Source organism: Vitis riparia, chromosome 19, assembly GCF_004353265.1.
Source record: "Vitis riparia cultivar Riparia Gloire de Montpellier isolate 1030 chromosome 19, EGFV_Vit.rip_1.0, whole genome shotgun sequence".
Lineage (NCBI taxonomy): Eukaryota > Viridiplantae > Streptophyta > Magnoliopsida > Vitales > Vitaceae > Vitis > Vitis riparia.
Genome location: NC_048449.1, coordinates 9,731,503 through 9,749,484, shown reverse-complemented (window position 1 = coordinate 9,749,484; position 17,982 = coordinate 9,731,503). Strand labels below are relative to the sequence as shown.

At 34.4% G+C, this 17,982-nt stretch overlaps 2 protein-coding genes across 2 annotated transcripts; one reads left to right on the top strand and one right to left on the bottom strand.

Moving 5' to 3' along the window:
- The first annotated feature begins 1,550 nt into the window (after positions 1-1,550).
- On the top strand, positions 1,551-5,036 carry LOC117908769 (heat shock cognate protein 80-like). Its single transcript, XM_034822489.1, has 3 exons — positions 1,551-1,777; positions 2,770-2,911; positions 3,016-5,036. Exons 1-3 carry the CDS (start codon positions 1,655-1,657, stop codon positions 4,848-4,850), a joined length of 2,100 nt encoding a protein of 699 aa, XP_034678380.1. The 5' UTR covers positions 1,551-1,654; the 3' UTR covers positions 4,851-5,036.
- Positions 5,037-6,273: 1,237 nt separating this feature from the next.
- LOC117909204 (calcineurin B-like protein 3) lies at positions 6,274-17,966 on the bottom strand. Its single transcript, XM_034823131.1, has 9 exons — positions 17,863-17,966; positions 16,602-16,766; positions 16,152-16,224; positions 15,936-15,995; positions 15,516-15,624; positions 15,208-15,260; positions 14,232-14,312; positions 12,492-12,604; positions 6,274-6,896 (listed from the first exon to the last, which is right to left on the bottom strand). The coding sequence occupies exons 2-9, from the start codon at positions 16,733-16,735 to the stop codon at positions 6,839-6,841; spliced, it is 681 nt and encodes a 226-aa protein (XP_034679022.1). The 5' UTR covers positions 16,736-16,766; positions 17,863-17,966; the 3' UTR covers positions 6,274-6,838.
- Positions 17,967-17,982: the final 16 nt, after the last annotated feature.

The window sequence follows — 17,982 nt, the reverse complement described above, 5'->3', positions numbered from 1 at the left end:
AAAAACAATCATATAAAATTAAGTTAACCAAAAGGAAAATGGAATCCCTCATGGTACCTAGTGATGACTGATTAGCTATTTCTCATCAATAGATTTTTTAAAATCAATCCTCACCGTTCATTTGATTTTGAAAATATTAACGACATGAGCGTTCCTCACTTCTTTCTGTCTTTCTCTCTCTCATGTAGGCCCATGTTGATTGTTCAGCCTCAAATTTTTATTAAAAAAACTATGTTTACTAATATTTTTTTTAAAAAGAAAATTGGTTTTTTTATTTATAAAAAAAGCTAATTTTCCCTCTCAAAAAATGTATAAAATTTAGGTTAAATTTATAAATAAATAAAAATTATGGTAATGAAAATTTTACTATCCAAATTCTTATAATATATATTAGGATTTTTTTAACAAGTATTTCATAAATTTTAAATAAAATTAAAGAAATAAACAAAACATAAACTCGTTAATAAATTCTTAATTTTTTTTTTAATACAATCTTTTACTGATAACTTTATTTACATGAAATAAAGAAATATTTACGAGAATTTGTAAAACTTTTGATACCTAAAAAGCCCTTTAATTTTTATTTTTTTTTGAAAAAAAGTTGAAACCAACATAAAAGACTTTGTGGGACCAATGTACAGGGAATATGAATATTATTGGTATAAAAGAAATATCAATATAAATAAAATATTATCTTATATATATTTGAAAACAAATATTATACATTTTATAAATATTTTGTTCATTTATTAGATGAAATTATTATAAATGAATATATTTTTATATTAAAATTTTTTATTACATATTATGTCATTTTATACATTTAATTAATTTAAATTATTTATAAATTATTTCAAGGAAATAATATGTCTCAAACTAATATTTTTGAATAATAAATATTTCATAGAAAAGTCTCAAATCTAATTTAAATTATTTTATTAAATATGTTAAAAATAATTTTAAAAAAGATTTAAATTATTTAATTAATTTTTATTAAAAATCCCTTTAGAATTTTATTATTAATTTGAAATAATTAAACTCATCCGATGCCATATAAAAGTAGTTTTCCTTCCATTGGAGCTGTAATATACAGTAAGATCCTTGCATCTTATGACTTATGAGTAGTAATTACCACGTCATCATTTATTTTAAAAAAATTTCTGCTTAATCAGACCGGGCCGGCCCATTGGGCCATGCCCAAGCCCACATCTGACATTTCTATTGGCTAAACCCGTACGTCAGCTAACGTTTGCAGAACGACATGTCATTGGATGGTAGAAAACCACCGCGCAAGACACTCTCATGCAAGGTACGGTGACGCAACTCCACAGGGTTTTCACAAGCCGGTGAGTATATCATTCCCATTTTATTTCAAATTTCAAATTCAAAATAATAAAAAGATCGTTCCTTTTTCTTTTTCTTTTTTTATTCAAAATAATAAAAATATCGTTGCTTTTCCTTTTTATATATATACATATATTTTTTTTTGAGAAATAGAAGGATCTAGAAACCCTAGTTAGCTCACTATATAAGCAGAGCGCCTGTATACGGTTTCCGCCTCTCTCGACGTGTTGAAACCCTAGGTCAGTCGTCGCCTTCGTCGCTTCCTCACTCTTCAGAGCCCTAGAGAACGAAGCCCTAAAGCAGAGATCCGATGGCGGAGGTTGAAACGTTCGCTTTCCAGGCTGAGATCAACCAACTCTTGAGTTTGATCATCAACACCTTCTACAGCAACAAGGAGATTTTTCTCCGTGAGCTCATCAGCAATTCCTCTGATGTAAGTCCTATACTTTTTATCTTTTTTTTTTCCTCATTTAATCAGTGTTTTTTTCGCGATCCTGTTTTATTTGCGGCTGATCTGTTCTTTGTTGGTTTATTTATTTATTTTTTTTATATTTAGTCTAGATATTGGTGCGTACAGTATGTGGTTGATGTTTCTTTTTTGTCACGTTGAGATTGATTTGTTTGATTTCAATTCATTTGTCAATTTTGGCTCTGTTTGGATGTTGAGAGAACTAAGGAAAAGAAAAGCTAATGAATGAGGAATAAAATGTGTTGTGTCTTTTTTTGCTTTTGATTTTATTTGTAAGTAGTTCACTCTTTTGCTGTTTGGTCCGTTGAAGAGACAGTTACGGACACCAGCGAAAGCATTTTCTTCAGTTCACATTTTGGGGTTTTTATATTAAAATTACAGTTTGTAGTGTATTAAATTACGTTTTCTCATTAGCCCATCCCCTTTTTTCCCTGATTCTTGCATCAGGATTCAGGAACATAAGGCTATCGTTGAATGTTATTTGTTGCTTTTGGGTCCTATACTACAAATGGCGGGAAAATCGTTTGAACTATTGCTTAAATCACCATGTTCTCTTGCCACTGTTTTTGCATATTTGGTTTTAATTATTTGTTAATAGAAAAAATTTTCTTGTAAGAAATGAACTATATATTTCCGTTTGAGCAAAATTGATTGAAATAGCATTAGTACTCTTCTTCCCAAGGTAATGTGAGAGACATAAGACAATTTGAGATGTCCTAATTGATCATGTGTTCAAGAATCTGCTGTCTTGAAGTAACCCTAAAAAATAGGATAAATACCCATCATGTTCCTTCACGAACTCTATTAGTCCCTATGCTTCCATCTTATCTTATGTTATCTTTGAGAATATGTATAGTATTATTTTCTGTTCAAACAAACTCAGATCTTGTGTTCTCTGTCTTTTCAATATCCTGGAACTAATATTTAGGCTTTCAATTTTCTTTTACCATATTTAGGCTTTGGACAAGATCAGGTTTGAGAGCTTGACTGACAAAAGCAAGCTGGATGGACAACCTGACCTCTTCATCCACATTGTCCCTGATAAGACAAACAACACATTGTCCATCATTGATAGTGGAATTGGAATGACCAAGGCTGGTAAGCAGAAATAGTAGTAGCATTCATATGGTTTATCATTATTTTATAAACATTTGAAACTGATGTTTATGTCCCTAATTATTATCTGCTGTTAATGCTTTCAGATTTGGTGAACAACCTTGGTACCATTGCTCGATCAGGAACCAAAGAATTCATGGAAGCCCTGGCTGCTGGTGCTGATGTTAGCATGATTGGGCAGTTTGGTGTTGGGTTTTATTCGGCCTACCTGGTTGCTGAGAAGGTCATTGTAACCACCAAGCACAATGATGATGAGCAGTATGTATGGGAATCCCAGGCTGGTGGGTCATTCACTGTCACCAGGGACACATCTGGTGAGCGCCTTGGAAGGGGTACAAAGATCACTCTTCACCTTAAAGAGGACCAGCTCGAGTACCTTGAGGAGCGTCGAGTCAAGGATTTGATTAAGAAGCATTCTGAGTTCATAAGCTACCCCATCTCTCTCTGGATTGAGAAGACCACAGAAAAGGAAATTTCTGATGATGAGGATGAGGAAGACAAGAAGGATGAAGAAGGAAAGGTAGAGGAGGTTGATGAAGAAAAGGAAAAGGAAGAGAAGAAAAAGAAGAAAATCAAGGAAGTCTCACATGAGTGGTCTCTAGTGAACAAGCAGAAACCTATCTGGATGAGGAAGCCTGAGGAAATCACAAAGGAAGAGTATTCTGCCTTCTATAAGAGCCTCACCAATGACTGGGAGGAGCACTTGGCTGTGAAGCACTTCTCAGTTGAGGGCCAGCTTGAGTTCAAGGCTATCCTCTTTGTCCCCAAGAGAGCGCCATTTGATCTCTTTGACACAAGGAAGAAGCCCAATAACATTAAGCTCTATGTTCGTCGGGTGTTCATCATGGACAACTGTGAGGAGCTAATCCCAGAGTATCTTGGCTTTGTGAAAGGTATTGTGGACTCTGAGGATCTTCCTCTAAACATCTCAAGAGAGATGCTGCAGCAGAACAAAATTCTCAAGGTCATCCGAAAGAACTTGGTCAAGAAATGCATTGAGCTCTTCTTTGAGATTGCTGAGAACAAGGATGACTACAACAAGTTCTATGAAGCTTTCTCTAAGAACCTCAAGCTTGGCATCCATGAGGATTCTCAGAACAAGACAAAGCTTGCTGAGTTGCTCCGATACCACTCCACCAAGAGTGGGGATGAGCTGACTAGCCTCAAGGACTATGTTACTAGAATGAAGGAGGGTCAGAGTGATATCTACTATATCACTGGTGAGAGCAAGAAGGCTGTTGAGAACTCCCCATTCCTTGAGAAACTAAAGAAGAAGGGCTATGAGGTTCTTTACATGGTTGATGCTATTGATGAGTATGCTGTTGGTCAGCTGAAGGAATTTGAGGGAAAGAAGCTGGTCTCAGCAACCAAAGAGGGCTTGAAGCTTGATGAAAGTGAAGATGAAAAGAAGCAGCAGGAAGCTCTCAAAGAGAAGTTTGAGGGTCTATGCAAGGTGATGAAGGATGTGTTGGGAGAGAGGGTAGAGAAGGTGGTTGTATCCGACCGGGTGGTGGATTCTCCTTGCTGTTTGGTGACAGGAGAGTATGGGTGGACTGCTAACATGGAGAGGATCATGAAGGCCCAGGCACTTAGAGACTCCAGCATGGCTGGTTACATGTCCAGCAAAAAGACAATGGAGATCAACCCCGAGAACCCCATCATGGAGGAGCTCAGGAAGAGGACTGAGGTGGACAAGAATGACAAGTCAGTGAAGGACCTTGTCCTCTTACTCTTTGAGACTTCTCTCCTCACCTCAGGCTTTAGTCTTGATGAGCCCAACACCTTCGGAAATAGGATCCACAGGATGCTCAAGCTTGGCTTGAACATTGACGAGGAAGCTGGGGATGTTGATGTTGACATGCCCCCATTGGAGGAGGCTGATGCAGAGGCTGAGGGCAGCAAGATGGAGGAGGTTGATTAAACTTCACCTCTCTAGAGATTTTGATTTTTTTCTACTAGTCTCTTTTGATGCTGTGGTTTTTCAGTTCTTTTTTATCTGTGCTTGGATATGCTAGTTTTTATTTTAAGGTTTAGGTTTTTCAAGTATCCCTTCTGCTTTCATGTTCGGTTTCATGGTAATACATAATATTAACCTTTCTCCTACTCACTCAGCTTTCCGTCGGTTTATGGTTTATTATGGCTCAATTTTATGGACCCTGACCTACAAAACCCCCATATTAAATTTCAAACTGAGAATGAAGCTTTAACATGTGAATAGGTGGGCTTAAGGTAAAAAATGTAACTTCTGAATACTTGCTATATTTTTGGGCCTATTTTTATGAGATGCCGTCCCAGATACCCAATTTTGTTAACCGATTAGTTTGCAAACTCAAATAATCCTATTGTCGATTATTTTTACAAGAACATGGTTTTTCATAAAAAGTTAATATTCTTTTTGTAAATTAGAAAATTATTTTTGTATTTTAGAGAATGGAATATTTTTAAGAGGATTCCAAACAGGTCTTCAATGGGAGCTTGACTCATGAACTGTCACTAAATTACCAATCAACCTCTGACCTTAAATGGCAGCGTACGTTAAAACTTCTGGAAATTGTGAATTTGCTATGACCCTTCTGTCCTTTAAAATAGCAATTCTAAACTTTGCGATATTGTAATTGATCCTTTAACTATTTACCATTTGCATATTGAAATTACAAGACTTGGGCCCAGTACATTTGGTTGCAAAGGGTGGGTGTATGAGCGTGCCTCCAAACCTTTGTTGCAAAAAGTAGTTAGCATTTGGCAAAGTTCGTGTTTGATAAATCAATTTAATAACTTAATTTAAATTATTTAATATATTTGATAAAATAATTTAATAATTTAAGTTAAGATTAAAAACACATTTAAGTAATAAATAAAAATAATTAACTTATCCTTAAATTTATATCTTCATTTTATTTTTTTACTTTTATTTATGCTAATAATTTCATCATCTTTTTTATTATTTCATAATCTCTATGATTGCTTGACCTTCTTTGCCCTAATTATAATTTATGGATAAATATATCAATTTAATAATTTTAAATTAATTTTATTAATTATCTTAAAATAAAATTTCAATAATAAATTTTAAATCAATAACTTCTTTTCTGAAATTTCTGCATATCCCAGACCTTTCAGTTTCTCAAAATTTGCCACTGAAATTTAGAAAATGGTAGTATCACTAAACTTCAAAAAGTGATGAATAAAATAATCCCTAAAATATCAATAATAGTATTTACATTATAATTTTTTTGAATAGCAAATCTGAAACAGGAGAGATTCACATTTTCTGTTACCTTTGAACAGGTTACAACATGAACTCTCGAAAATTTGCTACAGCAAATCAATTTTTGCGCATTCAATTAACCATGAGATCTGTAAGATCTGCGCTCTCCTAACCTGTGAAAAATAAGCTTAACCCATCAGGCGACATTGCTGCAGGAAAATAACCTGTTTATCAAACCACCCTACAAGCTTTTAGGATGGTGCTTCACCTCGTTTATCAACAGGGGTTCACCAGAATTCTGCACCTCGTTTATCAACAATGGCTCACCGGAATTCTACAGACCAACACTGTCAGGAAAAATGGATTCCCAGAGCAAGGAAGGACTTTGGTTTCCTTGGATATTGAATCCTTTCAATCCAGAGAAATAGAGAGCAAGTATGTTTACCCATCCAGTAGATAAGTTGAACACAAAAAAATTCAAACAATGTGAGTTGCAAGTTCACACCTATGAAACCTTATCTACTAAAAAGGGAAAGAGTCTAGTTCTTTGGCATAAATGATCACACCCACCACCCATAGTAACAAACATTACAAAGTGAAGACTTCCTGTTAGGCCCTTTACGACACACAAGGGGCCTATATCATTTAGAAATAGGGATGCAATTATTAACAAAAACCAGTCAACTTTCATGTATGGGACTTCAGGTGTCGTCAACTTGAGAATGAAAGACAAAGCTTGGGAATGTGGTGGTGATGTCCCTGTTCAAAGGAAATAAAACAAATCAACATCAGTTGAGTGGTTTGAGAAGCTCCTCATAGCATCCAATTGCATTTTTTGTCCATAAGTGTACAATGATAAAAGATATTGAAAAATTACAATAATTATTTCATTCATAGAGCAGGTCAATATTTCAACCAAAGACACACAGACCAACATATCCAATGGATCACATCTAATCTTATTTTGTGAACCATTGATCTAAAGCTATCTATTAGCTGAGAGGAAAGGAAAGTGTGACTCATGAAAGGCGCATGCTCAATGGACTTTGGATAATTAATTTCCATACATGAGGTGTACCCAAAGCAGTTGCCAAAATATAGGGCAAGAGTAGATTTTAATGGTTTACCTTAAGGGGGTGTTTGACGTCGGAATAGGGAATGGAAATGAATATTTTGTTTCCATTCCAATGTTGATAATAATAGGAATAGAAATAAAAAAGAAATAAATTTACAATAATATCCTTCCATATAATTTAAAATATATATATTTTTTTAAAAAAAAAAATTTTTTGGGAGTTTTTTTGTTATTAAATAATAAGACTAAAAAAATATATATACTCAATAAATAAAAAATAAACCATAAAAAATCATATAACCCTAATGTACAAATATTCAATTATCATTTTTATTAAAAATTTGAATAATTTGTCATGCTTAAGTAGTTATAAAATTATATTTCACCAAAATATATATATATATATATATATATATATATATATATATATATATATATTATAATATTTAAATTCTCAAAGTTAGCAAATGTTTTTCCTATTTCCAAAAGAGGAAATAAAAGAATTCAAGTTTCATTCAAAACCCTAGAAATTAGAAATTGATTTTTTTTTTTCTAAATGTCGTGGAAGGTTTGATTGATTCAATTTGGGGGAATCAATTGTTGCATAAAAGTGGATGATGAATGGGTCTCTAGCTTGGCAAAGAAAATAAACATTGGGCTTGAAGAATGAGATAAGAGGGTAAAATAGTAAATTTAGGTTATTTTATATTATCAAATGGGTTTAATGAATCAGAATACCACCTACTTTTGATGAATTCAAATCCGACTTATAAGTTGGATTTGATTTCTGCTTGAATAATTTTTTATTCCATTTCTGCCTTCTTAACATTTATCCAAACATAGGAATAAGGGGGAAAAGGAATGAGATGTTTATTCCCACTCCCTATTCCGGTGTACCAAACATCCCCTAAAAGGCATATTATGGTTACATTAAAAAGTAGAAATGAAATATTTATTTTGCAATCACAATTTTTGCACATGGTGCCTTAGGTTGTATTGTGAATTTAAATTTTTTGTAAATCATGCCAACTTGTTCACATTCCTACTACTTCAAACCATTTTATTATTCAACTAAATGCTTTGCATTTTTATAGAAATGGGACACATTGAAATCAACAAAAATAATCTATTGTATATTTAAAAGAGAAAAGTGCACTTATACTCCCTTAGGCTAAATTTAATTACACAGATCCCTCCATTTTCAGAAATTACACATACCTCCCTAAGTTTTTGGTCAAACAAATTACCCATCTCTATTGTAACTTCATTTATTTGTGCACAAGATCGATGCCAGCAAAATTTTGTATTACCTTTGCCCAAGTTAGTTTTAAATTAACATCTCAATTAATTCTAATTGATTTTAAACTGAACATAAATGAAATTCAAGGGAGATTTGGCTAAAAGAGGGTGATATTTTTTTTCATAAAATGACCAATGCTCACAAAAGAAAAAAATTTCTAGTCAAGATTAAAGTGATTGGGGGGATTAGCTAACCAAGGAGAATGAGATAAAGGAAAAAGATGGCTCAAGCTTTCCACACCCTTCCATCTAAACTAGGGGATTAGAGAGCTAGCATTGATGGAATGTCTTTTGAGGATTTAGATGATCAGGAAGAAGAAAAGTTGGAGGTGCCTTTCTTAGGGGAAGAGATGTTCAGCGCTTTGTCGAGCTTGAAAGGGGATAAAGCTCCAGGACTAAATGGTTTCTCTATGGCCTTTAGGTAGTTCAATTGGGATTTTGTGTAGAACAAGGTGCTAGGATCTTTTAAAGAGTTTTATGATTAGGGTAGGTTAGAAAAAAAGCCTAAATGCTATGTTTTTTTGTGTTAATTCCAAAGAAATGTTTAGCACTTTGATGGAATGTCTTTTGAGGATTTTAGATGATCAGGAAGAAGAAAAGTTGGAGGTGCCTTTCTTAGGGGAAGAGATGTTCAGCGCTTTGTCGAGCTTGAAAGGGGACAAAGCTCCAGGACTAAATGGTTTCTCTATGGCCTTTGGGTAGTTCAATTGGGATTTTGTGTAGAACAAGGTGATCGGATCTTTTAAAGAGTTTTATGATTAGGGTAGGTTTGAAAAAAAGCCTAAATGCTATGTTTTTTTGTGTTAATTCCAAAGAAAGGAGGTGTAGAAGATCTAAAAGACTTTATGCTAATAAGCTTGGTGAGAAGCATGTATAAGTTATTAGCAAAAGCATTGGCTAATAGACTTAAGAAAGTGGTAGGAAAAGTGGCATCCAAGTATCATAATACTTTTGTTGAGGGAAGACAAATTCTAGATACAATGCTCATTGCCAACGAAGCCATTGATTCTACGATGAAATGCCTGTAAAATGTTGGGTCAACTTAGTATTGAAAAGGCGTATGATCATGTGAACTGGGATTTTTACCAATGATTCTTGACAAGATGGGTTTTGGGTAGAAACTGATAGGTTGGATTAAGTGGTGTATATAAATTTTTTGTTCTTGTTAATGTCACTCTCTCAAGCTTTTTTCAAAGTTTTAGGGTTTTGAGACAAGGGGATCCTCTCTCTCCTAATTTATTTATGCTAGCAATGGACCTTAATAGCATTCTCAAGAGGGTAAAGGAGGGAGGCAATCTTTTAGGGTTTAAGGTGAGGAGGAGAGGCCAAGAGGGCATGGAAGTGCCCCATCTCTAATTTGTTGATGATATATTACGTAAGGCTTCTCAAGATCAAATCACTAACTTATGTTGTTTGGTCATATCATTTGAGGCCATTTCAAGAATAAAAATAAATCTAGAAAAGAGCAAGCTAATTCCAATTGGTAGTGTTGACAATGTGGTGGAGTTGACCTTTGAGCATGGTTGCAAGGGAGGAGAGTTGTTAACTACATACTTAAGTCTTCCTTTAGGTGCCTCATACAAATTGGTGGTAACTTGCGATGATGGGGTGGAAGAAAATTTCTTTTTTGATCAGAAGTGGAAGAGCAATTTCTGAAAAGGTTGTTGATGTGAAAAAGACAATATATCTCAAAAGGGAAGAAGCTACTCTGATCCGAAGAACATCATCCAACTTGCCTATTTATTTTAAGTTATTGTTCATCATCCTGAGAAAAATCAAATTAAGGTTAGAAAAGAGTCTAAAAAGATTTCCTATGGGGAGGTGGGACTCGAGAAGAAACCACACCAAGCTCAATGGTTGATTGTTTGCATGACCAAGAGGAGAGTGGGTTTGGGTGTTAGATACCTCTCTTTGTTTAACAAAGCTTTTCTTGGCAAATGGAGTTGGCAATGTGCATCCGAAAAGGAAGTGCTCTAGAAGTAAATTATACGTGATCGATATGGGGAGGGAGAAGGGGGGTGACACTCTTGTGAAGTGAGAGATGCATATGGAGTCGGAGTTATGGAAAGTTATAAGGAAGGAGTGGGACCTCTTCAACAGCCTCATTTTTTTGTGGGTAATGGGAGAAGGGTGAAGTTTTGGAAAGACCAAGTGTGTGGTGAGAAACTTTTGTGTGTACCCTTCCCTGCTTTGTATGCCTTAGCCGCTTTGAAAGAGGCATGGGTGGCAGACCTATAAGACTAGACTTGTGAATGAGGACATTGGAACCTTTGTTTTGCTAGGAATTTGAATGATTGGGAGTTGGACAATGTAAAACATTTTTTTCCATAGATTGCAATGGAAGTCGGTGAATAGGGAAGGGGAGGATAAGGTGGTTTGGATGAATTCTAGTAATAGAGTGTACTCTATCAATGCTCTTTATTTTGTCTTGAAGTCAATTTATGTCATTCCTTTTCCACTAGGGATAATCTGGAATCAATGGGTTTCATCTAAGGTCAGCCTTTTTGCTTAGGAGGCCAACCAGTAAGGTGTTGACTTTAGATCAATGGCAAAGAAGAGGATCATCATTAGTTAATGGATGTTTTCTTTGTAAAGTTAAGGAAGAATCCACTGATCACATCCTTATTCATTGCATTAAGACTTTTATGATAGTTGTTGTTATCCTTGTTAGGTGTATCTTGATGCCTTTCTTCCATAATCCAAGAGACTCTCTTAGGTTGACATGACTCTTTTGTTGGAACAAAAAGAAAGAAGGCATGGAGAGTTGCTTCCTTACAAATTTTTTAGATAATGAAAGGAAAGGTATTGAAGATCATTTAAAAACGAGAAGTTTGATCAGAACCTCAAAACCTACTCCCTAAATAATCCTTCTTAACTTTAACCAACTCTAACCTAAATCATACCCTATGTTTCAAAAAGGGCTACAAAATTTCTTCCTCATCTTCCCCATCTTTCAAACCAAAAACTCCAGTTCATTATCTTCATCAACTTCATCGTCTTCATCATTTAATGTGGCAGCTGTATGCACAACAATCCACAGATAGATTTCAATGTGGAGGGCATCAATGAGAAATATGTGCAAAAAGGGGTTGTACACAAGACCACATGTAAATTAGAAATATCTTCTTTCTTGAATTTCTCCTTTGAAGGTTCCCTGCCTGTGGTAGTAGCAACAGGTCGCTGTGAGCCACAGGCCTGAGACTTTGATTTTGATTCTGTTTTTTGGTGGATTCTATTGATTTTTGTTTGTTCATAGGCATGTACTAATTTCTTGAAAGGTTAAGTCGTTTGCATGGTTTGACATTTGGATTTGATGAGATTTTTCTACCCTCATTTGCTATGTGAGAAAAAAAGAGGGTTGGAGAATGAAAAATTTGTTGTCAGATACCTTCTGCTCAAAGTTCAAAAATCAATTTTCCTCTTTTCCGACATGCTATTAGCCCTAATGAGGAGGGCCATAGATTTGTTGCATGCAATAAAATCAGCAGCCACAAACTCCTGAGTGCACAGTAGCAACCATGCTGCATGTGCATCAGCGATGCAAAACAGAACCCTATTTTCTTTTCCTTTTTATTTTTTAGTAACATTCACTTTCATGCATTTCAATTAGGGTTATGTTTGGATGTTATAGAATATAGGAGGGGTTTTGAACAATAAGGGTTGGACTTCAACAATAGGTCTGGAATTTCACAAATTAGGGCTAGTTAGTAGCACTTTGACTTCAGTTGCAAAGCACATCAACTTTCTCTGGCAGAGTAAGGTTCCTAAGTGGTGGATGGCAGAGATGAAGTGGCAGATTAGGGCTTCAATTTGGATTTATCAATGGCATTCTCATCATTTTATCACAGCTGTTATGCTGTTACTGTCAGCAGACAAACTCTGACAGGTTCAGGGGGTATAAGTGTAAATTTTCCCATTTAAAAATGCTAGTCCTGATCAAAGTTGAAACAAAATAAACTAGCATTAAATTCACAACTTACTTGAGGTATTGAAGAGTCATATTCTTCAAAAGGGATGGGTGTCGTAGAACAAGGCTTCTCCACTCTTCTTTGTCAATCTTTCCATCATGTTTTGTGTCAGCTTCCTCAAAGGTCTGGAACAATGCACCAAAATAAAAAAAGGTTATAAGAGATGGATGCAACAAATACAAAATCCAAATTGAGTTTCCCTCAACTTGTTGCTTAACCAAGGAGTTTCAAAATAGTGGAAATAGCTCCAGTGGTTAAATCTTACACTTTTCCATAATAATCAGACATTCAAATGGGAATACAGTGCATTCCTTATTATTGTTATAAGAAGTGCAGCAAAATAGGATTCCAAAAGCTAATTCTATGCTAAAAATATCTAAAGCAAAATTTTATAGAATAATTATTAATATTGCATTATAAATGATATCATTTTTATTTTAAAAATAAAATCTATTAATAAAAGGTGAATTTGTGAAAGATAAACACTTCCAGCCAACCACACTTAATTTCTGCAAAATCAATTTCTTTTTGATAGGCAAAGAGAATATATCAAACTCCCAAAGGGCAATAAATCCTAGTACATGGAACTATACTCAAAACACGCAAGCACAACTAACATGGAAAAACAGAAGTTTAGACAAAGAGCATTCCAAAAAACGTCAAGCCAGCCCCACCTGATCAATATATCAAAAAAGAGATGACTTAAAGAAGCTTGTTTTTCCAATTGAAAACCACAAGCTCTGCCCTTCCAAGACTCTCCAATTTCTTTCTTATCAGATGTGCTAATGCAGGCACAGAGGAGGCATCTTCCACCCCTTTCTGCTCTGCTTCCCAACAACCTTTCCAGGCCAAAAGGGAGGAATTTGCCCCAAATATGAGAAACCCAAGATATGGCAAGCAAATAGAATTCTAGGGTCCATAGGTCAAAGATAATGAATGGATGGCAAAGATATTGCAGCTTATATGAGATCATCATTCCTGAAACCATGCAAGCTAGTACCTGTAGAATTTTTCTCATCCAGCTATGCTGGCAATAAGTTTTCAAGTCAATATCAAGTAATTCACTAGCTGCCAACTCAATTTGCAACCCAAGTCATCCCAGTAATTTATATTAAGGTTGTTGAAAGTATGGTGTATGTAACACTTCCATCAGTAGATGAGATCAACTTTCATAATACCATGAGAGATTGCAAAATTTTTGTATCAAACAACATAACCATCAAGATGTTTGTTGAAGAGGAAAAAAATTGTAGATTACACATATTGTCTATTTTTTTGTTCAAGCTCATGGTGAATTGCTTTCCTCCTTTCTGCTGATTTTTTTGCACTGGATGTGTGTGCATGTGTGTCTGAGTGTTATTTTTAATTATATTTGTAGGTTAGCAAAGAGAGATTAGATGAAAGCTCAGGTATGACTAAACTGAAGAATGACAGGGAAGAATAAACAAGTGAATCAATTATAGAATTATCTGCTATGTTTATGTGAATATGATTTGCATTAGTGGTATACCCTACTTAAAAACTAAACAACAACATCATTGAGAGCCAAACTCAACAAAGAGTTAAGACAAAATTATAATTTACAAGATATATAACTCAATTTAAATGCACAAGTCAAGTGGAATCCCTTAAATAAAAACAAATAAAAGAACTGGAGGCTTACACCATCCATTAAAAATGTGAAATTGGTGGTTAGAGGTGATCAGATACTGTAGAAGATGTTAAATGAGTCAAATGGGGTTGAGGGAGCACCTTGTCAATGATACTTTCTATAACATCATCCGAAAGATTCATACCAGATTCAGCAAGTGTGGCCACTACCATTTGCTTCACCTAAATATAGGAGGTCACATACAAGAAGAACTAAAATGACAAAAGAGAAATTATAGAAAGTCCAAGAAAATAGAGGGATAAAACCAAGCAACCAACAAATTGATTGTAAACACTTATGTACCTGTTTTGAACTTCTACAGTGCAAAATATGAGAAAATGAAACTGAATGGACTAAGAAATATATATATATATATATATATATATATAAGAAAAATATAATTTTTTTTAAATGAATACCATAGTTTGCTCCTTGTTTTTCTCATATAATCACCTAAACCTCCAAAATGCCTCTATTAGCATAATGGTCCTACTCTTTGATGGTTTCATATCTAGGCATGAAAAGTAAAAGATTCTATGACATGAATTATAACCAAAAGAAGGACAATTTGATAATGCAGTCCAACAGTTCCTTTTAGTCATTAAACCTAGTTCCATCCTCAGAACGAGGAAGAAACAGAAACTAATAATCAATCAACATAAGCAATGGGGTCCTCACCTACATCAACATGGTGATTCCTGAGTATGTGCAGATTTTCATTCACATTCCAGTACCAACTATAATAGTGTCTTTTTGTTTTTTTTATCATATTCCAGTACCAACTATATGTTAAAGAACTTAATTCATTGAACTTTTTCTTGATACGCTATGATGAAATGCTAATATGTCACAGGAAAGATAGTGAAATAAGGTTAATCAACATGGGTGTTATCACAGGAAAGATCATTAAGTGAAAAGTTACAAGTCTAACACAAGCCATGCAAGTTAATGTTTCTTAGCAGTCATATATCGTTACAAAAACAAAGTTAATATGCCCAGACCATCACACTCAATTCAAAAACTGAAGTATGATTTGCTCAACTTTAAATCAATTTCCTTTATAATAAAAATAGTTACCTCCTGCCTCTCAATGAAACCCTGCTGCTTGAGATCGTATAACTGAAAAGAAACTGCATGATGACATAGATGAGTTTGTCATTGCCATATGGAGGTAGTGGAGAAACTACAAGTCACATAATTAACCAATAACTAAGAATAAAATTCAAGTCAGAATCTAATTAGCATACATATTTATAACCATAAACATAATACTCCATGTTAACCTGTTTGTTCATATTATGTTAAAATGAACCACAACCACTGTTGAAAGAGGTACAAAGAACACATTATGTGGATAATTTAATCAAGCATTTGAAAGAACATACACTCAATCTTGTCGTCGATAGGTGCGTTGGGGTGAAAAACAGATAGAGCACGAGCAAACTCCTCAAAGCCAAGTATTCCGTTATGCTTTGTGTCAAACAAGTCAAATACCTACAATTGATTAGCATCAAATGAGTGTCTTTTGGAACTCTTCCGAAAATATCCAATGAAACTACCAATTCAATGATGCAAGAGTTCAACATAATCTTCTCATACATATAAGCATGTCATGATATACTTATACATCACTGGGTTGAATATCTACAGCACACATGAGATGCATAAGACATGACTGAAAATGCTCTATTTATGAGAATATATTTTTTTTGATAGACTATTTATGAGAATATATGGTTTGTAGGCTGCTGCTGAAAATCCAAGGATAGGAAGAAAAACTATGAGTTATCAAAGAGAAAAAGTACCCGATCAGCAAATAAGCTTTCCTTTTTGTTTGTTTTGAACAAAGCCAATTGAAACTCTTCCTGTAATATGGTACCATAGAAACATCAATTACTAACTATAGTTGGGAAACAACAAATGGAATGGGAGAGAATCAAGAGATTTATTCATGTGAGGTGCATTACTACAATCATATTTCCAATACTGCCTATAAATTGAATAATAGCTTATCTATGAACCTTGTTGATCAGACCGTCATCAATCACAGCGCTGCTGATCTTCTTAAACAGCTCGTATAGTGCCTCGATTTCACTTACACTAACTGTATTGGAAAGAAAAAAATTACAATCTTCAGTACAATGCTGTAATGGTTCATTAAAAGAGTTGGCAGAAGGCAAACTATTAGCATTAGGTAGGAATGATAGATCATCTTACCAACATTCTTTAAAAAAAAAAAAATTAATAGTAGAAATGATAGATTATATTACCAACATTCTTTTAAAATAAATAAAAACCGAGTTAATATAACACAGAAGATTAGAAAAAAAAAAAAATTGATCACATTACCAACAATCAAAGGAAAATGTTTATCTAAAGAAAAATAATATAGCACATTCCACAACCATTAATCACTTTCATTAACTGTTTTTTAATGAGAGAAATAATGACAATGATGGGTTGATAAGAGCCATACACTAAACACTGTTTCCCTTGCAAGAACTTCAGGATCTTGAAGACCTCTTGCTTGATTATACAAATCAAGATCACAACACCGCAGTAGGGAAGCAATTAAATGCTTAAATCCCTCTAAGCACTGCAACATGATATTTTCGGCACATCAAAATGCTCCATACCTGTTCAACAGAAAGCAAAGAAAAAAGGATATAGGGTACTTCATATAAAAAAGGAGACTTTTCAGAGACAAACCAACAATCCCTAGCAGATTGTTTTCACTATTTATTGCTTCACCAGAGAAAACTTGAAATAAAAATGTTTGTTACACCTTGAACATGCAAGATATACATCATATATAAAAAAGAACTTTTAGAAACTAGACAGTATCCTTTCTGTAAAATGTGCTTGGTCAATCAGCTACCAGGCAAGGGTTGGTCAGAAAGGGGTACCAAGACTTGGTCTCAATACAAGCTCCCAAAGGAAATGTAAAGTCTGGTTCTTTTTTTACTTCATTCCATGCAAATAAATACTACTATTGTTATTTAAATTTATGATGCATAATAATAAATTTCAAAGGATCCATGAACATCCCCCAGCATAGTTATAGATACAAAACATGCAAGTTCTTTCCAAACTCCTGCATATTGGAAAGAGAAAACTGGAAATTGATATACAGTGAGTGACTAATGAGTTGAAATACAGTTTATCAATGCAAAATGGAGCTTTTACATGTTTCCAGATGTATCCATACTCAAAAATTTTCATTCAACTTTAAGTGTTTCCACTTCCATAAACTAAAAATAACATCTCAGACCCCAAAATCAAATTACAACTAATAAAAACTCCAGGCGAATTCCCGATTCAAGGTGTACAAAGTTCAATTAATTGATATTCGCAAACAGACATTTCCCGTAGCCATTGATAGATTAACACATCCAAACAAACAGCCCATACACATACAGACCGGATCGGATCCAAGATCCACTTATTCGATTCTACAAATTGATCAACAAACCAAGGAAACCACAGCATCCATATTAAAATTCACCAAAATTCCAACACTGGATTCCAGAAAAATCAGCGATTGCTAAACGGATCTAAAAACAGCCAAAAAGGTTGAAAAACGGAAACTCGCCTTGGCTACTTAGAAACCTAGGAAAAAAGAAAACGAGGAATCATCTCGTAAACAGGATACGATCCAGGTGAGATGTGAGTAGAGAGAGTAAAAAATATGAAGACGTTTCGATTTTTCTCGGGAGCCAAACAGAGATTTACCTGCAGAGAAAGCCTGAAGAGGAAGAGTGAAGATGCCCGCCCACCATGTCTCACTGTCTATTCACTCCGCGGACAGCGAAAGTTGGGACACACCAATATATACAAGAATTAAAACAATTA